The following is a 17,674-nucleotide window of genomic DNA, read 5'->3' on the forward strand; positions in this document are numbered from 1 at the left end:
AATGCTCCTCCCTGCACCACAAGATGCAGCTACTACTGCTAGGACTCTGGAGAAGATCATGAAGCCAGCAAGTCTCTCCCAGGGTTTTGTTTTGGGTTTGTCAGTGACTTGCTGTGTGCCTGCCCTCCTGAAAACCGCCATCCCCCTCCCCTTTTCAGAGCTCAGTTTCTCTTCCTGCTCCCTGGGAGTAATCCGTAACAATCCTTTGTAATCTGAGGGGGCCGGTACAGATGCAGGTTTAAGAGCTGTGAATACACAGAGTGCAAGGGTTAGACATATTTGTCACGAGATACAGTATATATCTGGTACTCCTATAGAAGTCTTACACTATCCAACACGGACTTGTAAGACCCAAGACTACAAATCAGCCTCTGAATGCATTGTGTATGCATAACAGGCATGAACGTCACCACATTAAAAATACCACCACTAACGAATATGAGCTTTTCACCTTAAGTATTAAAAAAATAATGAGAGGGAGCCTCTGAATTTTGTTACCATTCATGTATACATTTATTAAGCCAAAGGAGTTTGATCATGTCACGGTATGTTACTATAGCATGTGAGATCCCTTCTCTTTAACTTTGCTAAGAACGTATTTTAATTACTTGTTTGGTTTTTGCCTTTCAAGCTTAAAAAAAAAAAACTCTTTCTGCATTTTCCCATGAAAGGATCTTTTAAGTTTTTCTTCTTTTCTTTTCGTACAGTACAAAACAAATGTTTCTCAGACATGTAAACAACCATCATGGAAATGAAACTGCTCTTAAAGTTAACTTTATTGTTACGGACGTTCTGTTAAGATTTATATCACATTAGATGTATTTCAGCTCAGTGACTCCTTCAATGAAAGTTATTGTTATCATCACCTGCACTGCATTACTGTCTAGAGGCCCCGGTCAGGGTTAAGGCTCTTTTGTGCAAGGTGCTGTACAAATACTTCGGTGTAACTCTGAGGTCTCTGGTAAGAACAGCATTCACTGATGTGACTATAACCCTCTCTGCTTCCCTCTGCTCAGCAGTGATCCTCACAAATTATAGGAGCTGGAGTGAAACTCTTCTCCAAACTAAGTCTGGAGTTCATGTTCAATTACTGTTGAAGAGAAGAGAAATGTTACTACAGGCCAATACTGATGCCTGCAGTCCTGTGCGTAAAGCTGCTCACACTCATGGGAATGCTCATATAAGTAAGAAACTCCTGTGGGAAAGGTCTGCAGGATTGAGTCCCCAGATCATCGAACTCCTTTGCCAGAAAGCATACAAGAAAAGCAGACTGGTTCCTTTTCTCTAAGGTTTCATCAGTACAATTGTAAGAAAGAAAGGGACAGGGTCAATTGCTCAGTTTCAGCACCTTGAGCATTTTGAGTTCTGATCCCCTAATTAAAAAAGTCTCTGCTTTGTCTTGGGCTACTGTGACTAGGCCTGGAGAAGTCTGTTGGACACTCTTAGTCATCAGGAGGCAGTGGTTTGCCATTACAGCATGGAGGGCCTCTGTTTTGTGGTGTGAAGGCTGCATCCTAGGCAGGAATTGTGAAGACTGTGTTCAGCCATCAGCAGAAATTATTCCGAAAACACTTCAGAGCAATTGCAGTTTAAATAATGATTTTAGCTTGACGTTTGAGGCGAAAAAAAAAAGATTACATGAAATAAATAGCAAAGAGTCAATGTCCCTGCACAAACATAATGTATTCCTGCCTATGAAGCATCCCTGGCAAATTACTGCCCTTTAGGTTATGTCAGATGTTTAAATGAACCCTTTAGAGCTAAAATACAGTACTCTGAAATGAGGTTAGAAAAATTTAAAAATTACTAATGGGAAGTGTGTACAATGCGCTCTTTAAAACAAATTTCCCACCTGGGTAGCCTAGGAGCGTGAAGCCTCAATAGACATAGAGCCGATCTGAAATGGCAGCAGGCATGTGCGTCATGATCTGCATGCGCAGCCACCAGTAGTAATCCATGGGGTGGTAGCGGGTGTAGGGAGTCGTGGAGGTGAGTGCATGGGCAACGCTTTCAATGACTGGCGAGGTGTCTGTCGAGCCACTGTTGCAGTATGTCTCCATCTTGCTGACCTGCTCATCAAAGTACTTTCTGCCATAGTCTTTGCGCACTATCTCAGGGAGCTCGTCCCACATTTTGTCGGCTATGGCTTTGATTCGCTCGGGACTGTACAGGTTGGTGGCAGCTATGAAGTTGCCAGGCTCCACGATGCTGACCATTACTCCCTGGGGCTGCATTTCATACCGCAGGCAGTCGGAGAAGGCTTCCACGCCAAACTTGGTGATGCAGTACGGTGATCGGGCAGGACTGCCCATGCGACCCATCATGCTACTGATGTTCACCACACGACCTAGGCAGAGGCCAGACAAAGCACAGCTGAGCTGTGGTACCTGATCCAAAGCAGATACCTGATACATAACATCCAAGAGATTCCTGAATGCGCATCCACCCACCCACTGCATATCTGTAAGGGCTGCCTGGCAGACCTGCTGGTGGCTCTATCTGAACGTTGCTGTCCTATGCGACGACCTTCAGGCAGGAGAACAAGCCCATTGCTTGTGCTCCCCGGCTCGTTATACCTGAGGGCCCACGCACATGGTGACACACAGAGCTCAGTGCTACAGGGAACACAGAAGAGACTGGACAGAACCTGCACGGTGGAAAACAGGATTGCTCAGCAGCGATCAGGGCTGAGGCCAGACGAGAGGAAGCTGAAGCAGAGAAAGCCACTGGCACCAAGGCTGAGCTTGTTTATTTGCAAGTCAAAGGCACAAAATCTAGGAGCCCAATGGTGGCTTATAATGTCTGCCTCTTAAAAGGGAATGGATTGCTCCTGCACCACAAACGGACAGAGCAGTCTAAGTCCACTGCACCCTTTTCTGTGTGACAGCTGGATTATGGCTCCAGGTACAGAGCTGGGGCCTTTCTCCTCTCCAGAAGCCATCCATTTTGGCTGGGGAGACTGCTGGCAGGAGATTGTAGATGCTGTAGTCTAATCAGAGGTTGCAGTTCTCTGCACTTTATATTAGGGCTTATTGCTGAGCTGGGTTAGAAAGAAACTTTGACCACAGAAGTGGATACCTTTCCATGGTGTAAGAAATGCTCCCTGGGCCACATACAGCCCAGGTCTACAGCACAGACCAATATTGTTAATGTCTGCGAATGCCTCAAGAGTAAAAAATATTCTCATTTAGTCAGGTACTTGGCCCCCGTACAGGAAAGCTTTTGCCCCTTTATGCCAAGATCCATGTGAGCTCCAGGTCTGTGTTCCTTTCCTGTACAAACCCCACCTCTAACACATTACAAGCTCCCAAAGTAACACAGCGCACAGCTGGCAACTTCCCTGCAAGATGCATGTCATAGTACAGTGCTGCTGCCCACCCCACCCAGCACTGGCACAGCTGCTTTTTGTATAGAGGGGAGGATTGCTCCTGGCACTGGAATTTATGGTGAGCTGCAGCTTCTGAACAGGTGTGACAGGTATGACAGATTAGATCTGAAGGTATGACAGATTAGATCTTGCATGGGATGTTGCACAAGAAGGCAGCACAGATGGGAAAGAGAAAAAATAACTGGTTTTCAGGACTGCTGCCTTGCTGTGTAACTCAGAGTGGTTAGGAAATCTGTCATTTGCGTGCATGCTGTGGGTCACTTTCTGTCTGTAACGGTCTGAAGGTGGTCAATGGTGCAGAAAGAAGCTTAATAGACCTCTTGGCCTCTAACACAGCAAGGCATGGGGCAGGACAGGGGACCTGCTCCAGGGAGTGCCAGTCCAGAGGAGATCACTCACCCTTTGACCTCCGGATGAGCGGGAGGAAAGCCTTGGTGGTTCGCACAGTCCCCCACAGATTCACTTCAGCTACCTCCATGTAGGTGTCCATGCTTGTGAACTCTACTTCCCCAAATGTGGAGATCCCAGCATTGTTAACCAGCCCCCAGAGCCCTGGAAGACAAAATCAAGCAGAAAGCTTTCCCCCTGGAACACTAGTGAAAGCAGCTTGGAAAAGGCCTTGCTAATAGATTATGGAACCACAAAACAGAGCTTTTCATTAAGACCTGTAAAGTTGACAGCCAGACAGAAGAGAGTCCAGAGCAAACTTCAGCCTCCTGAACAAATATAACCACAATCAGGATCTGCCCGCACTGCCCAACACTGCAGCCACAAAGTACCGTGAATAAGGCTTCCCAGAAAGTTCTAAGCCAGCAGAGAACTTCAACCTTGTCTAAGCTGTTCTCCTTGCCATTCTCTTTTTATCCATCATGATTTTTTAAAAGAAGCAAAATATAGTCTCTAAATGCAAATAATAAGAATAGGAAAGACCTTGTAAGAAACAAAAGTAATTCTTTCAAAGTAAAATCCTTTGTGTCACCATAAGAACTAGAATGTCTGCAATGCTGGGAAGGAGGATGTGGGCATGGGGTGGACATGGGTTGGCATGCAGGCCACGGCCTCTCCCTTTTATTCTGCTGCAAGCAAGATGGCAACAACTGAAGCTACCAACTCATTTGGCAATGAGAAGAAGGATTTAAAAGGAATTTGGAATAAAATTAACTCACTTCATTTAATATTCTAATTGCACAGGAAACAGACTGGGATGGCTTCTCTCTGCTGTTTAGAAAAACTCACTGTTATCTGTTGACTAACTGTCCAGATCTGTGTTCTCAGAAGCAGCCCAGAAAAGGCAACTACATCCTGACCTGTGCTTGAGAATACAGAGCTGGAAAACTTCATTTATATAGAAGATCCATATATAAAAATTAAATATAAAGAAAAGTAAAAGAAATAGGTTTATGCAAAATCCAAAATAAAACATTACTGGTTGTTCTGTTTTTAAACAACCTTCATGGGCTGATGGGTGAATGTTATCTAGGGAAAAATGTAGTTCAAAGGGTGGAAAGGTTTCAGGAATGCATGAGCAACTAGGATTTTCACAGTACTGGAGCAGAATTTGCTGTCATCACCTCAGCAGAATGAGGTAGGCAGGCTAAGAAAGTCAGTTACAGCTACCCCCTGAACTCTGAAATCTGTGATATATGGTAGTATCTGCAATGGCATTAATGATAACTCAGCTGGCTTCATGGGAAATTCTTTGGAAAACCTCTCCACTTCCTTTGCCTTTTGAAAGTTTGGGGGAGACACTTCCGTTGCTAATCCCCAATCTTTGGGCACTGTCCAGGTTTTACAACATAAAGGGAGTCACGATAAACTTCAGGTCACAAGAATAAAGCACTAATCCCAGGGCCTTGAACACCACCCTGATTTCTGTTAATGTCCCTATAGGAGCTAGTGGAGAAAAAAGCAGTTTTCTTCGTAGGTGCTGTCTTAAGTGGGAAGCTGCTTTCTGATATGACGTAACAGTTAAATAGGCCATTTGCTCTGCACTGCTGCTCCTCAAAGCTTTGTACCCTTCAATCATATGCTCAGCTTTCGAAATATGCCCTGAAAATGCTCTCAGAGCCCACCTGAGGGAGCTCCTGCCACCTATGTGACCTTAGAGCCCATTGCATGCACCTACCTTTCTCTGGGTCCTCCAGGCTGCTATTCACATGCTCCACTGCTCGGTCCACTTCTTTGCTGTCACAGACATTGAGCTGGACAGTTCTCATTCGATCACTGTTCATGTTGTCCAGATCCTTGGAGCCACCATCTCCTTTGTCCTAGAGGGGAAGAAAGCGCTGGTTTGAATCTGGCCAAAGAGCTTATGTAGAAGATCAAATGCATAGCAACCATCAAATCAAGCAACAGAGAGTGCACAGGGCAGTCACAGAATAATCAGGACAGTCCTGCAGCCCTAAGAGGAAGGGGAACAGACAGGGCTGCCTCTGCAGCAGAACACCATTCCTCGAGCATCTCCATCATGAGCCCTGCCACCGAGTCAGCTGGTACAAACTGTTCCGACCACCAAGAAAGCAGACAGAGCTGGATCTGCCCCAGGAAGGCAACTTTCACCTAGTACAAGCTCCTGAGATTAAGCTGTGCCCCACTACCTCGGTGGTGGGTATGTGGTGCCATCCTCACTCCGGCTTGCATATGGGGCACAGCAAATAGCGTGGCGGGGGTATGGTATAAAATAGCTGGTGAGTGGCTGCACATGTACATTGCATATACTTCTCAGTCATGTTGCCAGCTCTGGGAGTGACAGTCCTCTAAACTCCACTCCTTTTTTCTCAGCTCAGAACAGCATATTCCCCCAGTATACACATATCCACTCACAGCCCAGCCATGTAACTGCGGCCAGCCCCTGAGATACCGTTCACATGGGCTAGATGCTGCTAGCAACAAGGCTGCCATGCCAGAGCTAGTCCCTTCACAGCGGTGAAGCCTGGCTATGGTGCTTCCAAGACACAGACATGGGACATTAATATGAGTTTAGGACTATCCCTGAATCACTCCCATGGTTGTAAGCTACTGGACTGTGCTGGCCACTCCAGGGTACTTTTGTAGAGGATGGTGAGGCCTAGCTCTGAAAAGAATCACTTTTTGGGAACATCCCTGTCTTTACTGTAAGGAAGTCCCTCTATCCCCTCAACATCATCCCTCACTTGAAGTCTTTTACTCCCCATCAACAGGTTAGCCATGGCATGTGTGCCCCAGGATCATCTAATGGCTACTCAGCTCTTCTTCCCCCACCACTCAACCCTCCAGGTAGCCCCACTCACTGTGTCAGCATCAGAAGGCAAGCATCATTCACACCTGAGCTTTTACAAGGCAGGTGTGATAGACGAGGCTTTTTTGGATAGATAGCTTTTTTCCTCTGACCTGAAACAGGTCAGTTCTTCATGGCAGGGCTGTTTCCTGACAGCTGAATGACATTAGCTCATTCTAAATACCTCAAGCCACAGGTGCTCCCTGTCAGAGACGGTCAATAGTCAGCTGTCAATGAGATGTGCTCGTCTTTGCAGTCTGAACCCAGGCTGCCCATTTGCCCCCCCCAGAGTGAGAGTCCCCATCAGACATCACACTTTAGATACCACACAAGGGTGGCCATACATCCCCCTGTCTCTGTGCCACCTGATCTTCCAAAACACCTTCTCCTGGCTCCTCTTGTTCCTGGGCTTATCTGCTGTGCTCACAGACAATTTACTAACCTAAGTACCTGATGTCTCCTCTGTCTTCATCTCCACCCTTCCTTATTCCACTGCAGACTGTTAATACTGGTTAGTGTTTGTCCTTAAGAGAAGGCATCTACTGCACTCTCTTCACACAGGAGCATAACGCATACAAAATGGAGCAGTTAGAAGTCCCATGCAGAGCTTAGTGGTGTTGCTTTTAATGGTGACCAAAAAATAGTTTTGTGCTAAGTTTGCTGCTCATTCAAAAGCACTGTGGTGCCAAAGCCAGTGCATATGGCAAAGCATTGAAAAGCATACAAGTGGCACATGTGGGAATGCCAATAGGGAATCAGCAAATGCAAGCATGCAAGTCCCTTGGAAGCAGCAGATATGGCTAAAGGGAAGAGGAAGAACGGTAAGGCCAAGGTGCTTCTTTCCCCTATCCCAGGTCTGCAGGGTGCTACAAAATCTCTGGGCCACAACAACACACCAGCCTCAGAGTCCTCATAAGCTCTACTGGGACCTTCACAGCATCCTTTTCTTCCTCCCTTACAGAGTTGGCTCAGCAAGCCAATATCAGTCCTGCCCTCCCACCCACATGCAGCTAGGTGCTTGAACAGGGACCCTTGGGGCTGGGATCCTGGCCAAGAGTTGCACTCTGGGCATTAACGCAGACCCACAGGGCCATTCCCTTGGCCCTTTAGAAAGGACAGATAGGTGCTGTTTAAGTCAGGCACCCTGTGATTGTGTCATGCTCTCCTGGCACGGGATGCAGCCTGTCCCACAATGCCCAGGCCCATATGCAGCAGTGGAAGGACTTTCTCATGCTACGCCAAGAGACTACTACATCTCTGCTACCAGTCCCAGGGTCCACTGTCCCCATGGAAAGAGGACCCAGCTCTGAAAAAGCACACCGCTGTCTCATCTTCCTCTTTCCAAGGTCACCCTCTGGGGCCCATGGGCTTCAGCTTGTATCTTTATCAGTGTGTCTTTGAAGTGGTATGTAACACCCTGTGGCTCTGAGTACTCTTGTTGAGCCCTACAGTAACTGGCCTGCATGCTGGCTTGCTCAGATAACCTCTGCCTTCTCATCCCCCTGCAAGCCCCAACAGGCCTGAGCACACAAAGCAAAGCAAACAGGGGTTCCACCACACTCCTGACAGCCATGACAAACATCACATATGTCCACTGGTAACAGATACTGATGGAAAAATACCTTCTTCATCTTGTGTCAGCTGGCTCCTCCAGCTATTAACCAAAGAGGAAAAAATAAAACAGCTGCAGCGTGATCGTTCATTGGATCCAGTCTACCACTGTCTTTTGGCAATGAAGCATCAACACAATTCTCACATGAATATATTTGCCAGTGAACATATTAGGAAGAAACCGTGTGTGAAATAGCACACTGTTAGCACAGATCCATCCTTGGGCTCCCCTCAGTCGTGACTCTAAACACCTCTCTCGGGTTTCCTTCAGTAAAAATACAGTCAGGTGCTCAGGATCTGGCCCCTCTAGGAAACCTTTTCTGATGAAGAGTCAGCACTGCACACAATTTTAATCTGCAATAAGAACACGACGTTCCTAAGAACAGTGCATACCCTGAGGACACGATGGCTCCCCAAGCTAGAGTATGCTTCTGATGTGCAGGTGTGTTGTGAAAAACAGTCCCATGAAAATAACACTGAAGTTTCATAGTCATTTCCTCTCTGTCAGGACTAGGTCAAATATACCCAAGCAAAAGATGATGCTTCTAATTTCTACCTCCACTTCTATCTAGCATCTAAAAACACACCAGGCTTTTTCTGCCCCTAAAATCAGCACCAGCAATAATTACACTCTGATCAGAGTTCTGCTTATGGTTTTGCTAGTGAAACCTGTGGCACAGCAGTAGAACTGCTCGGTCTCCTGCAGTTGTTTTAGTTCTACAGAGCAGTTCTACATAAAGTATATGGCCTGAAGACATATAGGAGGCCAATCTGTTAACTAAGGAGCTTTGCATTTTACAGTGTTTTTCTGATGACAACTGCTGTTACCAGTCTTGCCATAGTCACACAGATTTTGGAACATGGGATATTGAGTCCAGCTAAAAAAGCAGTATTTATTTACAAAGTGATACAGCAAAGCTTCCTGCTGATTTTGGGTGAGGAAATAAGTATTGATCAAAGCCTAAAAGAGTTCTGGCATGCTGCTGCATGTCAGCTTATGCTAAAATTGTCAGAGGCCAAGATTGTCCACTAACATGCATTCAGTAGAATGAGTACCGAAGACACCAAAAAGGAAGGGAGGTTTCAGTGATAGTTAAAGACATGCTCACTGAAAATCGGGTCTTTCTGGCAGCTCAGACAGAGGAAGTGAAACCCAGAAGTAACTTGGCAGCTCTGAAATTTTTGGCTCCTGTCAACATAGAGGCAGGCTATTATTCTAAACTGTGGTTTTTAAGTCTCCAACGTTCTTATATTCTCTAATGTTGATCTTCAGTTACAAAAGCTGAGTAGAAACATCTGCCAAAAAAGTACTCATCCACCCTCTCTCTTCTTGACATCTTTTGAAAAGCAGCAGTTTATAAGTGTCTTGTTCTGCTGTGAAGCCTGTAGAGGGAGCCCAGGTTAACAAATAAACCCTTGACCCAAAGCTGAGACACCACAAGGGACAGAGCTACCGAAACACAAACTTCTCTTTTGAAAAACGCAGCAGAAAGAAACTAGAAATTTAAGCAAAACTTAGTAATAATGGAAAAATTAACAGCAGAAGGAGTATTGATAACATTAAAAAACACCTGGCGAATTCCTTTTAAATAATATAACTATTCAAGATACCTTTATAGTGATGAGTGAGCTAAAAGATTAGAATCAAAATAACTGACCCACCCCAGGATATCCTAAGGGGTAAGTCTGTTTCTGTTGGGAAATGGCCATGCAGGTAAAAATGTGCAGTGCTTCATAAGGAGAGAGAGGCTATAGCTCTCTCCTGTTCTCCATGACCAGGCATCTCTGACTACCATACAGAGCGCTCCTGGAGAGTGTATCAAGACTGCATCACTAAGCTATTTGTGGTCTGATTCTGCTCTCATTTGCACTAGTGGAACTCTATTGCCTCCACAGCGATTTTAGGAGACCTTCAATACACACTGAGGCATGGCTGTACTCATGAATATAGAAAAATATGCCCATACCACATGCTATAACATCACTGGTGGCTCGCTGTATGTCACAATTAATCAAAATAAACCCTGCATAAATATGTATAGTCTGAAAGCAGGGCCAAAGGTCCAGACTCAACCTGATCCCAAAATTTGCTTATGGATAAGCCTATAAAATTAGATTTGGGGTTCCAGTCCATCAGATATGGAACAGACCACAATGTTGTGAATCAAATAAGAACCTCCCTAGATACCATTCAGTCCTAGATCTGGTCTAGACCAGGTTATGGTCTATGAAATTCAAGCACACGCGTCTTTCCCTTTGGGCTACCAACCACCCTCCCTCTCCTTGGCAGAAAGCTGAGCAGAGTGGAGAGAGAAGATTGGATTTGCTGTGTGTCTGTGCACGTGCCACAGGTGAAGAATACAGTTTTTGTTTTCCCTACCTTTTGCAGGCAGCCAGCGTAAACAATGAAGCCTTTGGCATGCAGGTGCTTGGCCAAGGCAAATCCAAACCCTGAGTCACAACCTGTTATAAGCACAGCCCTGCTGCCAATCTGCAAAACAAAACAGAACAAAAAGCATTGGATTTGAGTATTTGAAATCGGTGATTTGCAGTGCACAGAACAAAACATGTCCTTGGCCAGGAGCAGTCTGTTCCAGGAACGTTCTCTACACTCATTGCCAGCTACTGCCACCCAGTGCCTCCTGAAGACAAGAAACAAAGGTTTCGTACTGAGTTCACTCCACTGAGGTAGGATCACTGTCCTCCCAACACAAAAAGTTCAGCACCTCTGGCAACAGGCTCGCAAGACAAAGAGACCAAGCAAAGCACCATTCTCTGGCAGTTCACATCCACCTTGAAATCTGAAAATATACCAGGCAGTTCCCAAGAAATGTTTTCCCTTCAGTAGGAACTGTTTCTGTATGTTCAAAGCAGGCAGGAGTCCACTCTTCTGTGCCATGCAGCCCATAGGGTGTGCGGAAGATAGCTTGACTGAAGAAAGGATATGGCTTAACCTTACTGATTGCGCACTCATCTTTCTCTCTCTAACACATAAACCCTCTAGTGCTGGGTTTTAAAAGCTAAGCAGAATCAAATGGGTTTAATATTTGAAATTAAGACCAGTTGGTCATCAGTCTTTTTGTTTGTTTTTTGGTCTTCTTATTTTTCCGACTTACAATTTAAATAGGAGAAGTATGCCTCCTTCCTTCTCCAAACCCCTTCTTCTAACCCAAAGAGAGGCAGCAGTTAAGTGACAGGTTAAAAATTGTATGGTGTATCAGACATTCCAGCAGCAACAAGTGCACATGCAGCAAGGTGCTGCTGTGGGTGGGATTAGGTAATAATTACTTGCCATTCATTCCAACTCATCTCTTTTAATAAACTAGAAATTTGGCTTTCCGCAGCATACACAGGGACTGATCAGGATCACACTGGAAGCCCAACAGCAATGCAAGGGCCATATCCAAATTCCTCTGAGACTCTGTCCCAGGCTTATGGAGCAAGATGTGCATGCTCTAGCAGTGCTACGGTGTTGAATTCTGTGCCACAAGACAGGCAAGAGGGTAAAATATCCCTCTTCCTTTTGTCTGGCACTGTTCCTGGCAAGCTAGAGCCTTCAGGGAAAGGGCTGTTAAAGAAGAGGGCCACTCTCCACAACAAGAGGTGAGGACACACTGGTTTATTTACCTCTCTTTACACAACCATACTCCAGAAAGAGTGCTTTATTAAGAATTTGTCATGCAAATTCCCTCCAGTCTAAGGTGGAAGATTTAATCTGCTAAGTGAGTTCCAAAAATAGAAAAAACCCGCTAGTCAGATTGTTTATTTCCATCCTTAGCAGCATGTACTGTGCTACGTCAATGGAAGCTACATGCTAGGAAAGAATGTGGAGTATGTTGGAGAGGTCCAGCTCTGAGTCTTTCTGGCAAATCGGAAAGAAGAATTTGGTCACCAGGCTTCAGGGATTTTAAAACCCCAGCTCAGCAGAACTAGTTTCTGGAAACCACAATCACACTCACCTGATCGACTTCACTTGCATAAGAGCGACTGCCACATGGCGACAAGAGAGGGAAGCAAAATCTTTGCATAGGCCTGTTAAAAAAAGAAACAAACAACAGAACCATCAGGCATGGAATATCTTGTCCGTACCCTGGTGCTGCAGCGTACACATGAAAAGGAATGTAGTGTTGCCTATATACGTTATGTAGACTGTCATTTGAGAAGACAGAATCCAGTCTACCGTTCTCCCTAGTCTGAGCCTGTGTGTTTCCTACAGTATGAAACATTTGTTTCTCAAAAGACCTTGATGCTATTTCCAGCTGCAGAAGCTGTCTGAATATTACCAAGAATCCTGAAATAGCTCCAGGTCTGGAAGGACAGAGCTACTTCCACACGCAAAATGGGCAGCACAGTGTTTTCATTTCCAACAGCAACAACACTCTCACTTAGAGTTGCACAAAGCTGGGGTAGGGGAAGTTATTCATTTGCCTGATGAAAGTACTCTGCTGCAGCGTTGTCTCTTACACCCAGCCTAAGGTCGAACTTGCCTGGATCTATCTCAATGCTTTTACACACAGCTCCACCCTTCCAACATTTTGGATGACGCTTCTTCCCCTGTAGTGACTACCCATTAGATACTCTTAGACCTTATATTCCCTTCTTTGCAACTGTTTAAACTAAGAGCCACTATGTCTTCGAGCAATGCAGATCTGAAGCTCCTCTGGATACTATGACTGCCAGGAAGATAAACCATGTTCACAAAGACCAACCAGAGCAAAGCAGCAATGCCTTCCAGGGTGTGAGTATTTATTTAGAAAAGCTATGCTACCAGTAGTATCACGCTGTCTTAGGTCTTGCCATCATTCATCAAAACTGGGCCCAGACAACACATGAGAGTGACCCTAGCTTCTCTCCTTACCAGCCACCTCTCTGGACGATATCAGCTTTTTCATTTTTGCTTTGGGCACTGACATTGCCCTCCCAGAGCCTTCTGGCCTTTCCCTAGGCTTGCTGTACTTCATCTACCCTCTGGCCCCTCTAACAACATCTATCCTACAGTAGAGCTTATCTTCCACACTGCTCTTCCATCTTCTAAGTGAATTTGCACAATCATTCACGATTATCTCCTGCTCAGACATCACCGGCACTCCCAGGGTAACCTGTGCTACGCTGAACAGCAATCTGCAGACAGTCTGGCTGCTGAGCTGCATCTTGGGAAAGCAAAGCTGGAAAAAGGGTCTGCTAGGGCAGAAGCTTTGAACCAGATGGGAGGGGAGCTGATTTATATTCAGGCAAACAGTCCGCTCACCTTCCTGCAACAGTTCAGTTCTTTTTCTAACTTGAGTGTCACAAGCCCAATCAGCTCTTGAAATAGCAACAGCGAATTTAATTGCTGCAGAGGTCAGTCCCCGGGCAAAGTCTGTGTTAATATCACTGGCCTGCAATCCTGGCTTGGAACTTTTAGCTCAACAATAAGCTTCTTGGTGTGTCTCAAAGTGCCCAGAAATGTTCGTAACATTTCTTTTAGTTGTATGAACTTGATTTTTATTTTTCAGTGTCATGTCTGGTCCTGTTATTTCACTGCAGAGCACTGATTTGCTGCACTCCATTCACAATAACCTGTAGAGAACAACTACTTGACATTCAGCCTACCTTGACCTGAAGGCAAGGGCATAAAATAGATGCTGGCGGCTGATCAGCAGGAATGTCATCTAAGGAAACAGCTATGATGCGTATGTGATGTTAGCCCCCACACAGTACACTAACGTACCATGAGCCATTTTTGTCATTCTGCATGACTGAATTCTAGAGACCACAAATGAGACTTCTAAAATGCACAGATGGTCCTCGAATTGAATCTGTGCTTGTAACCGTGCACTCGCTTTTGTTCAGTTACAAGTCAAGTATATAAATGCTACCTCAATGCATTAAGACACCAGTATAGTGACAACACTGCCTTTCAGATGAAAACTTGGATTTCCATTTCAGGTTTAGCAGCTTGTGGGTACTTCAAAAAATGCAACACCTTTTTCCCCAGAGTACAAGACACGAAAAGCACAAATACACAGTAAGCAAAACAAAAGAAGACAAAAAAAAAGAATATGCTGAAAATTCTTTTCTCAAGTTAATAAAGCATTAATTTGTATTTTTAAGGCCACAGCAGATTCCTGCTGGTGCAGCTTTGGTGCATGTGGAGTAAACAGCAGATAAAAGGCCTATGTCTGTTTGCATAGGAAATCTCCAACAGCTTAGCTATCTTTTGTCTTTACAACTCCATTACCAGAGCCATCCTTGACAGCCAGTGCTGGACACCACTATCAACAGCAGTAGAACAACACTGGAGGTAGCAGTTCTCGCTTAGCAGGCCATGAGCCACTTCTAAAGAGCTTGTGTACAACTAGTGGTACACACCATTGTTTGGGACCCCTGCTCTAAAGCGAAGCCAGTGAAAGCACTCAACTTGCTCTGAATTTGGACTAGTAGGGTTCCCATCATATACCAATACAAAAGGTATTTTTTTTCAGAGCTAGGAATTAGATAGGCAATTTTCTGTTCATGTTCAGGAAAAAAAAAAGCTTCATTACTCAGCCCACCTCCATTTCTCACTAAAACTCTCCCTCAACTTTCTCTCATTTTATGTGATTCATTGCCTCTTTAATGAAGTCATAGAAATATATGACAGTTCCTCGCACTGCAGCAAGGCCTACTTGCTGATATTCAGGAATAAATCCTTGCTTGACACTGAACTAATGTTCTAGTCAGCCCCCTTTTGACTGCAGATGGTTGTCCAAGTGTAAAAAAACCATGTTGCCAACGCCTCCTTGCATATAGAGGCCATCTCCTCTGTGCTCAGCTCAGTGACTGAGCACTGGCACAGGCTGCCCAGGCATGTTGTGGAGTCTTCATCCTTGGAGATATTCAAAAGCCGTCTGGACACAGTCATGGGCCACCAGCTCTAGGAGGCCCTGCCTGAGCAGGGTGGTTGGACCAGATGACCTCCAGAGGTCCCTTCCAACCACAACCATCCTGTGATTCTGTAAATAAACTGTCCCACTGAAATCAAATGAGCCCTCAATGTGTGCTTTACTCAGGATCTCACTCCTTTTTCTTCTCTACCAAGTTACTTACCTGAAGCCATTCCCTGCATCCTTGAAATTCAGGGCTTTCATAGAGAAGTTCAGGAGAGGCCGGGACAGCTTGGTAGCCAACATGCTTACAACTAACACCCTCTACCAACAGCAACACTGTTCTTTCTTAGCTCTGCAATAGGAGATAGCACATCTGTTTTAGTTGCTTTAGTTATTTTGTAAGTCATGCTGACACCATGTATTTCAACAAGAAAATAAAGTGCAAAGGAACTCGTCTTTCCCCCTTGCAGTCTCTCACATTGAGATAAACAGCTCAACCTTCAACCACCTCAAGCGGCTTTTAAATAAGGAAGAATATTACAAGTCAGCTGACAAGCAGGGAGGCATTTAAAGAAAACATCAATTTCTCTTCTTTAATGCATCTTTAACTGTATTCTCTGAAACAGCTAAAAATTAAGGTACTTACATGGAATATATTAAGTGAGCTATATGAAATAATTTTAAACTAAAATGTAAGTTCAAGTCACGTATGATGTTATGTTACATAGTCCCAAAGCAATCCTTAGGCTTTACAGCTAGTACAGCCGTGCAGTTAAAAATACATTTCTTTGTAATTAAGTAGCTGGTGATGCTGGACTATGCATAGGGAATCACCATTAAACTCACTATGGGGTGAAAACAGCTCAAGAACAAGAGTTAAGTACAGAAAGTCAATTTCAGTCATATTCATCTTGGATAAAACCGATCCAGTGCACAAAAACCATCTCCCTAGCTCAATGCACCGCCTCCTTTAATGAAGCAGAAAAACGGTATCTAATTGTTAGGGCTTATTTGCATCTCTGCCTAAGGCTGAGCTGCTGCTGCGGCAGCTTCAGGGCCTGCCAGGAAACAGGCCTCAACTAAAAAACAGTGAAATTACCACAAAAAGAGCTGTTGTGGGGCACCAAGCTCGGAAGGGAGAGGTCTAGGCTCAGGGGGACTAGCTGGCTCCGGTAATCCTCAGAAATTCAGGGGTTTTGATCAAATTCGAGAGCTCGGTTGCTGCCCACTCAATTTTTTGTGAAGAATTTTGTTCGAGGGGGCGAGGGGACGGGCCTTCCCCGGCAGGCCCCGCCGGCCCGGCCCCGCGCAGGGGCGCGGCTCCCGCGGCGGGGAACGGGCTCACGGCGCTCGCCGAGGGCGCGCGAGTGCGTGGCGGCCCCGCGCCCGTGGGAGCGCAGGGGCAAGAAGAGGGCCGCGGCCCCCCACGCGCGAGCGGCGTGGGGCGGGCTGCAGGCGGAGGCCGCGCAGGGGGAGACGCCAGCCCCCTCCGCTTCCCGCCGCGGCCTGCCCCGCCCGGATCGCCCCCTCCCCGCGGGCGGGAAGGTCACCGGGCGGTTCGGCAGCCAGGGCCCCGGCGAGGAGTCGGCTTGCCACTGCCGCCGCGACCCCTCCCGGCGCACCGACCCGCCCGCCCCCCTCCCGCGGAGGCCCCGCGGCGACAGCGGGCCACCCGCACGTTACCTGGAGCCGGTGGGCCTGCCGGGCGCTGCTGCCGTTTGAATGAGGCTGGGCCGGTGCCCCGGCTGCCGGGGCGCGGCGGGGGGCGGGCCGGGGGAAGGGCCGGGGCGGGCGCGGGCGGTGGCGGCGATAGGCTGGGGCCATGCGAGGCGCCGCGCTGCCGTTGCTGGCGCTGGGCGCCACGCTGCTGCTGGCGGGCGGCGGGCGGCGCCTGGCCCGCCGCCTCCTCCTCCTCCTGCTGCCGTGGCGGGCCCGCCGCGCCCAGCCCGTGAGTACCGCGGCGAGAGGCCGGGGGGCTACGGCCCCTTCTGGGGCTCACCAGGGGGAGGCCTCCGGGGGCTCCCCCGGGGCCCAAAATGGCGCCGCGCCTTCAGGCCCGCCTCTGCCGCCGGCTGCTGTTTAACCGGGCCGGGGCTAAGGCGTCGCGCCTGTGGCAGTTGTAGGCAGCCGAAACGGCGCTGCCTCAGCGCGCAGCTGGGCTGGTGGAGGCTTGACACCGGCACTGCCAGGGGAGAGGAAGTGAAGGGCCCTGGGCCCGCTGCAGACCCCTCACAGGGGGCCCGGCCGGGGCCGCGGTGCGGCTCACTGCTGCGCCCGCGCTGCTGTGAAACCCCGTGTTACTTCACGGGGGTCGTGAGCAGTGGGTGCGTGGGTTTTGTTCCAGTGCTCTAAATTAGAAAATGAGCATAAGCGAGAAAAAAAAGCCCTGTGAATGGAACAGAATTGCATAACTGGACTCTTTTATATGTTTTTTCTTAAAAATAACACAAAGTGCCTGGGGTTCTTTCACCAGACTGGAGTTAACTTAGCTCCTGCTATTTGCAGCCTCCCACTTCGCTCCTCTTCTGTCTGCTCTGCTCCTCTGAGGTTCCCCATCCCTGTCCCACCTGA

The 17,674-nt window shown here is 47.1% G+C and overlaps 1 protein-coding gene across 1 annotated transcript; it reads right to left on the reverse strand.

Annotated features, from left to right (window-relative positions):
- Positions 1–495: 495 nt before the first annotated feature.
- On the reverse strand, positions 496–16,849 carry BDH1 (3-hydroxybutyrate dehydrogenase 1). Its single transcript, XM_059822611.1, has 7 exons — positions 16,787–16,849; positions 15,324–15,455; positions 12,215–12,287; positions 10,636–10,746; positions 5,514–5,655; positions 3,788–3,940; positions 496–2,347 (listed from the first exon to the last, which is right to left on the reverse strand). The coding sequence occupies exons 2-7, from the start codon at positions 15,404–15,406 to the stop codon at positions 1,878–1,880; spliced, it is 1,032 nt and encodes a 343-aa protein (XP_059678594.1). The 5' UTR covers positions 15,407–15,455; positions 16,787–16,849; the 3' UTR covers positions 496–1,877.
- Between the last annotated feature and the right edge of the window lie 825 nt (positions 16,850–17,674).

This window comes from Gavia stellata, chromosome 11 (genome assembly GCF_030936135.1).
Source record: "Gavia stellata isolate bGavSte3 chromosome 11, bGavSte3.hap2, whole genome shotgun sequence".
Lineage (NCBI taxonomy): Eukaryota > Metazoa > Chordata > Aves > Gaviiformes > Gaviidae > Gavia > Gavia stellata.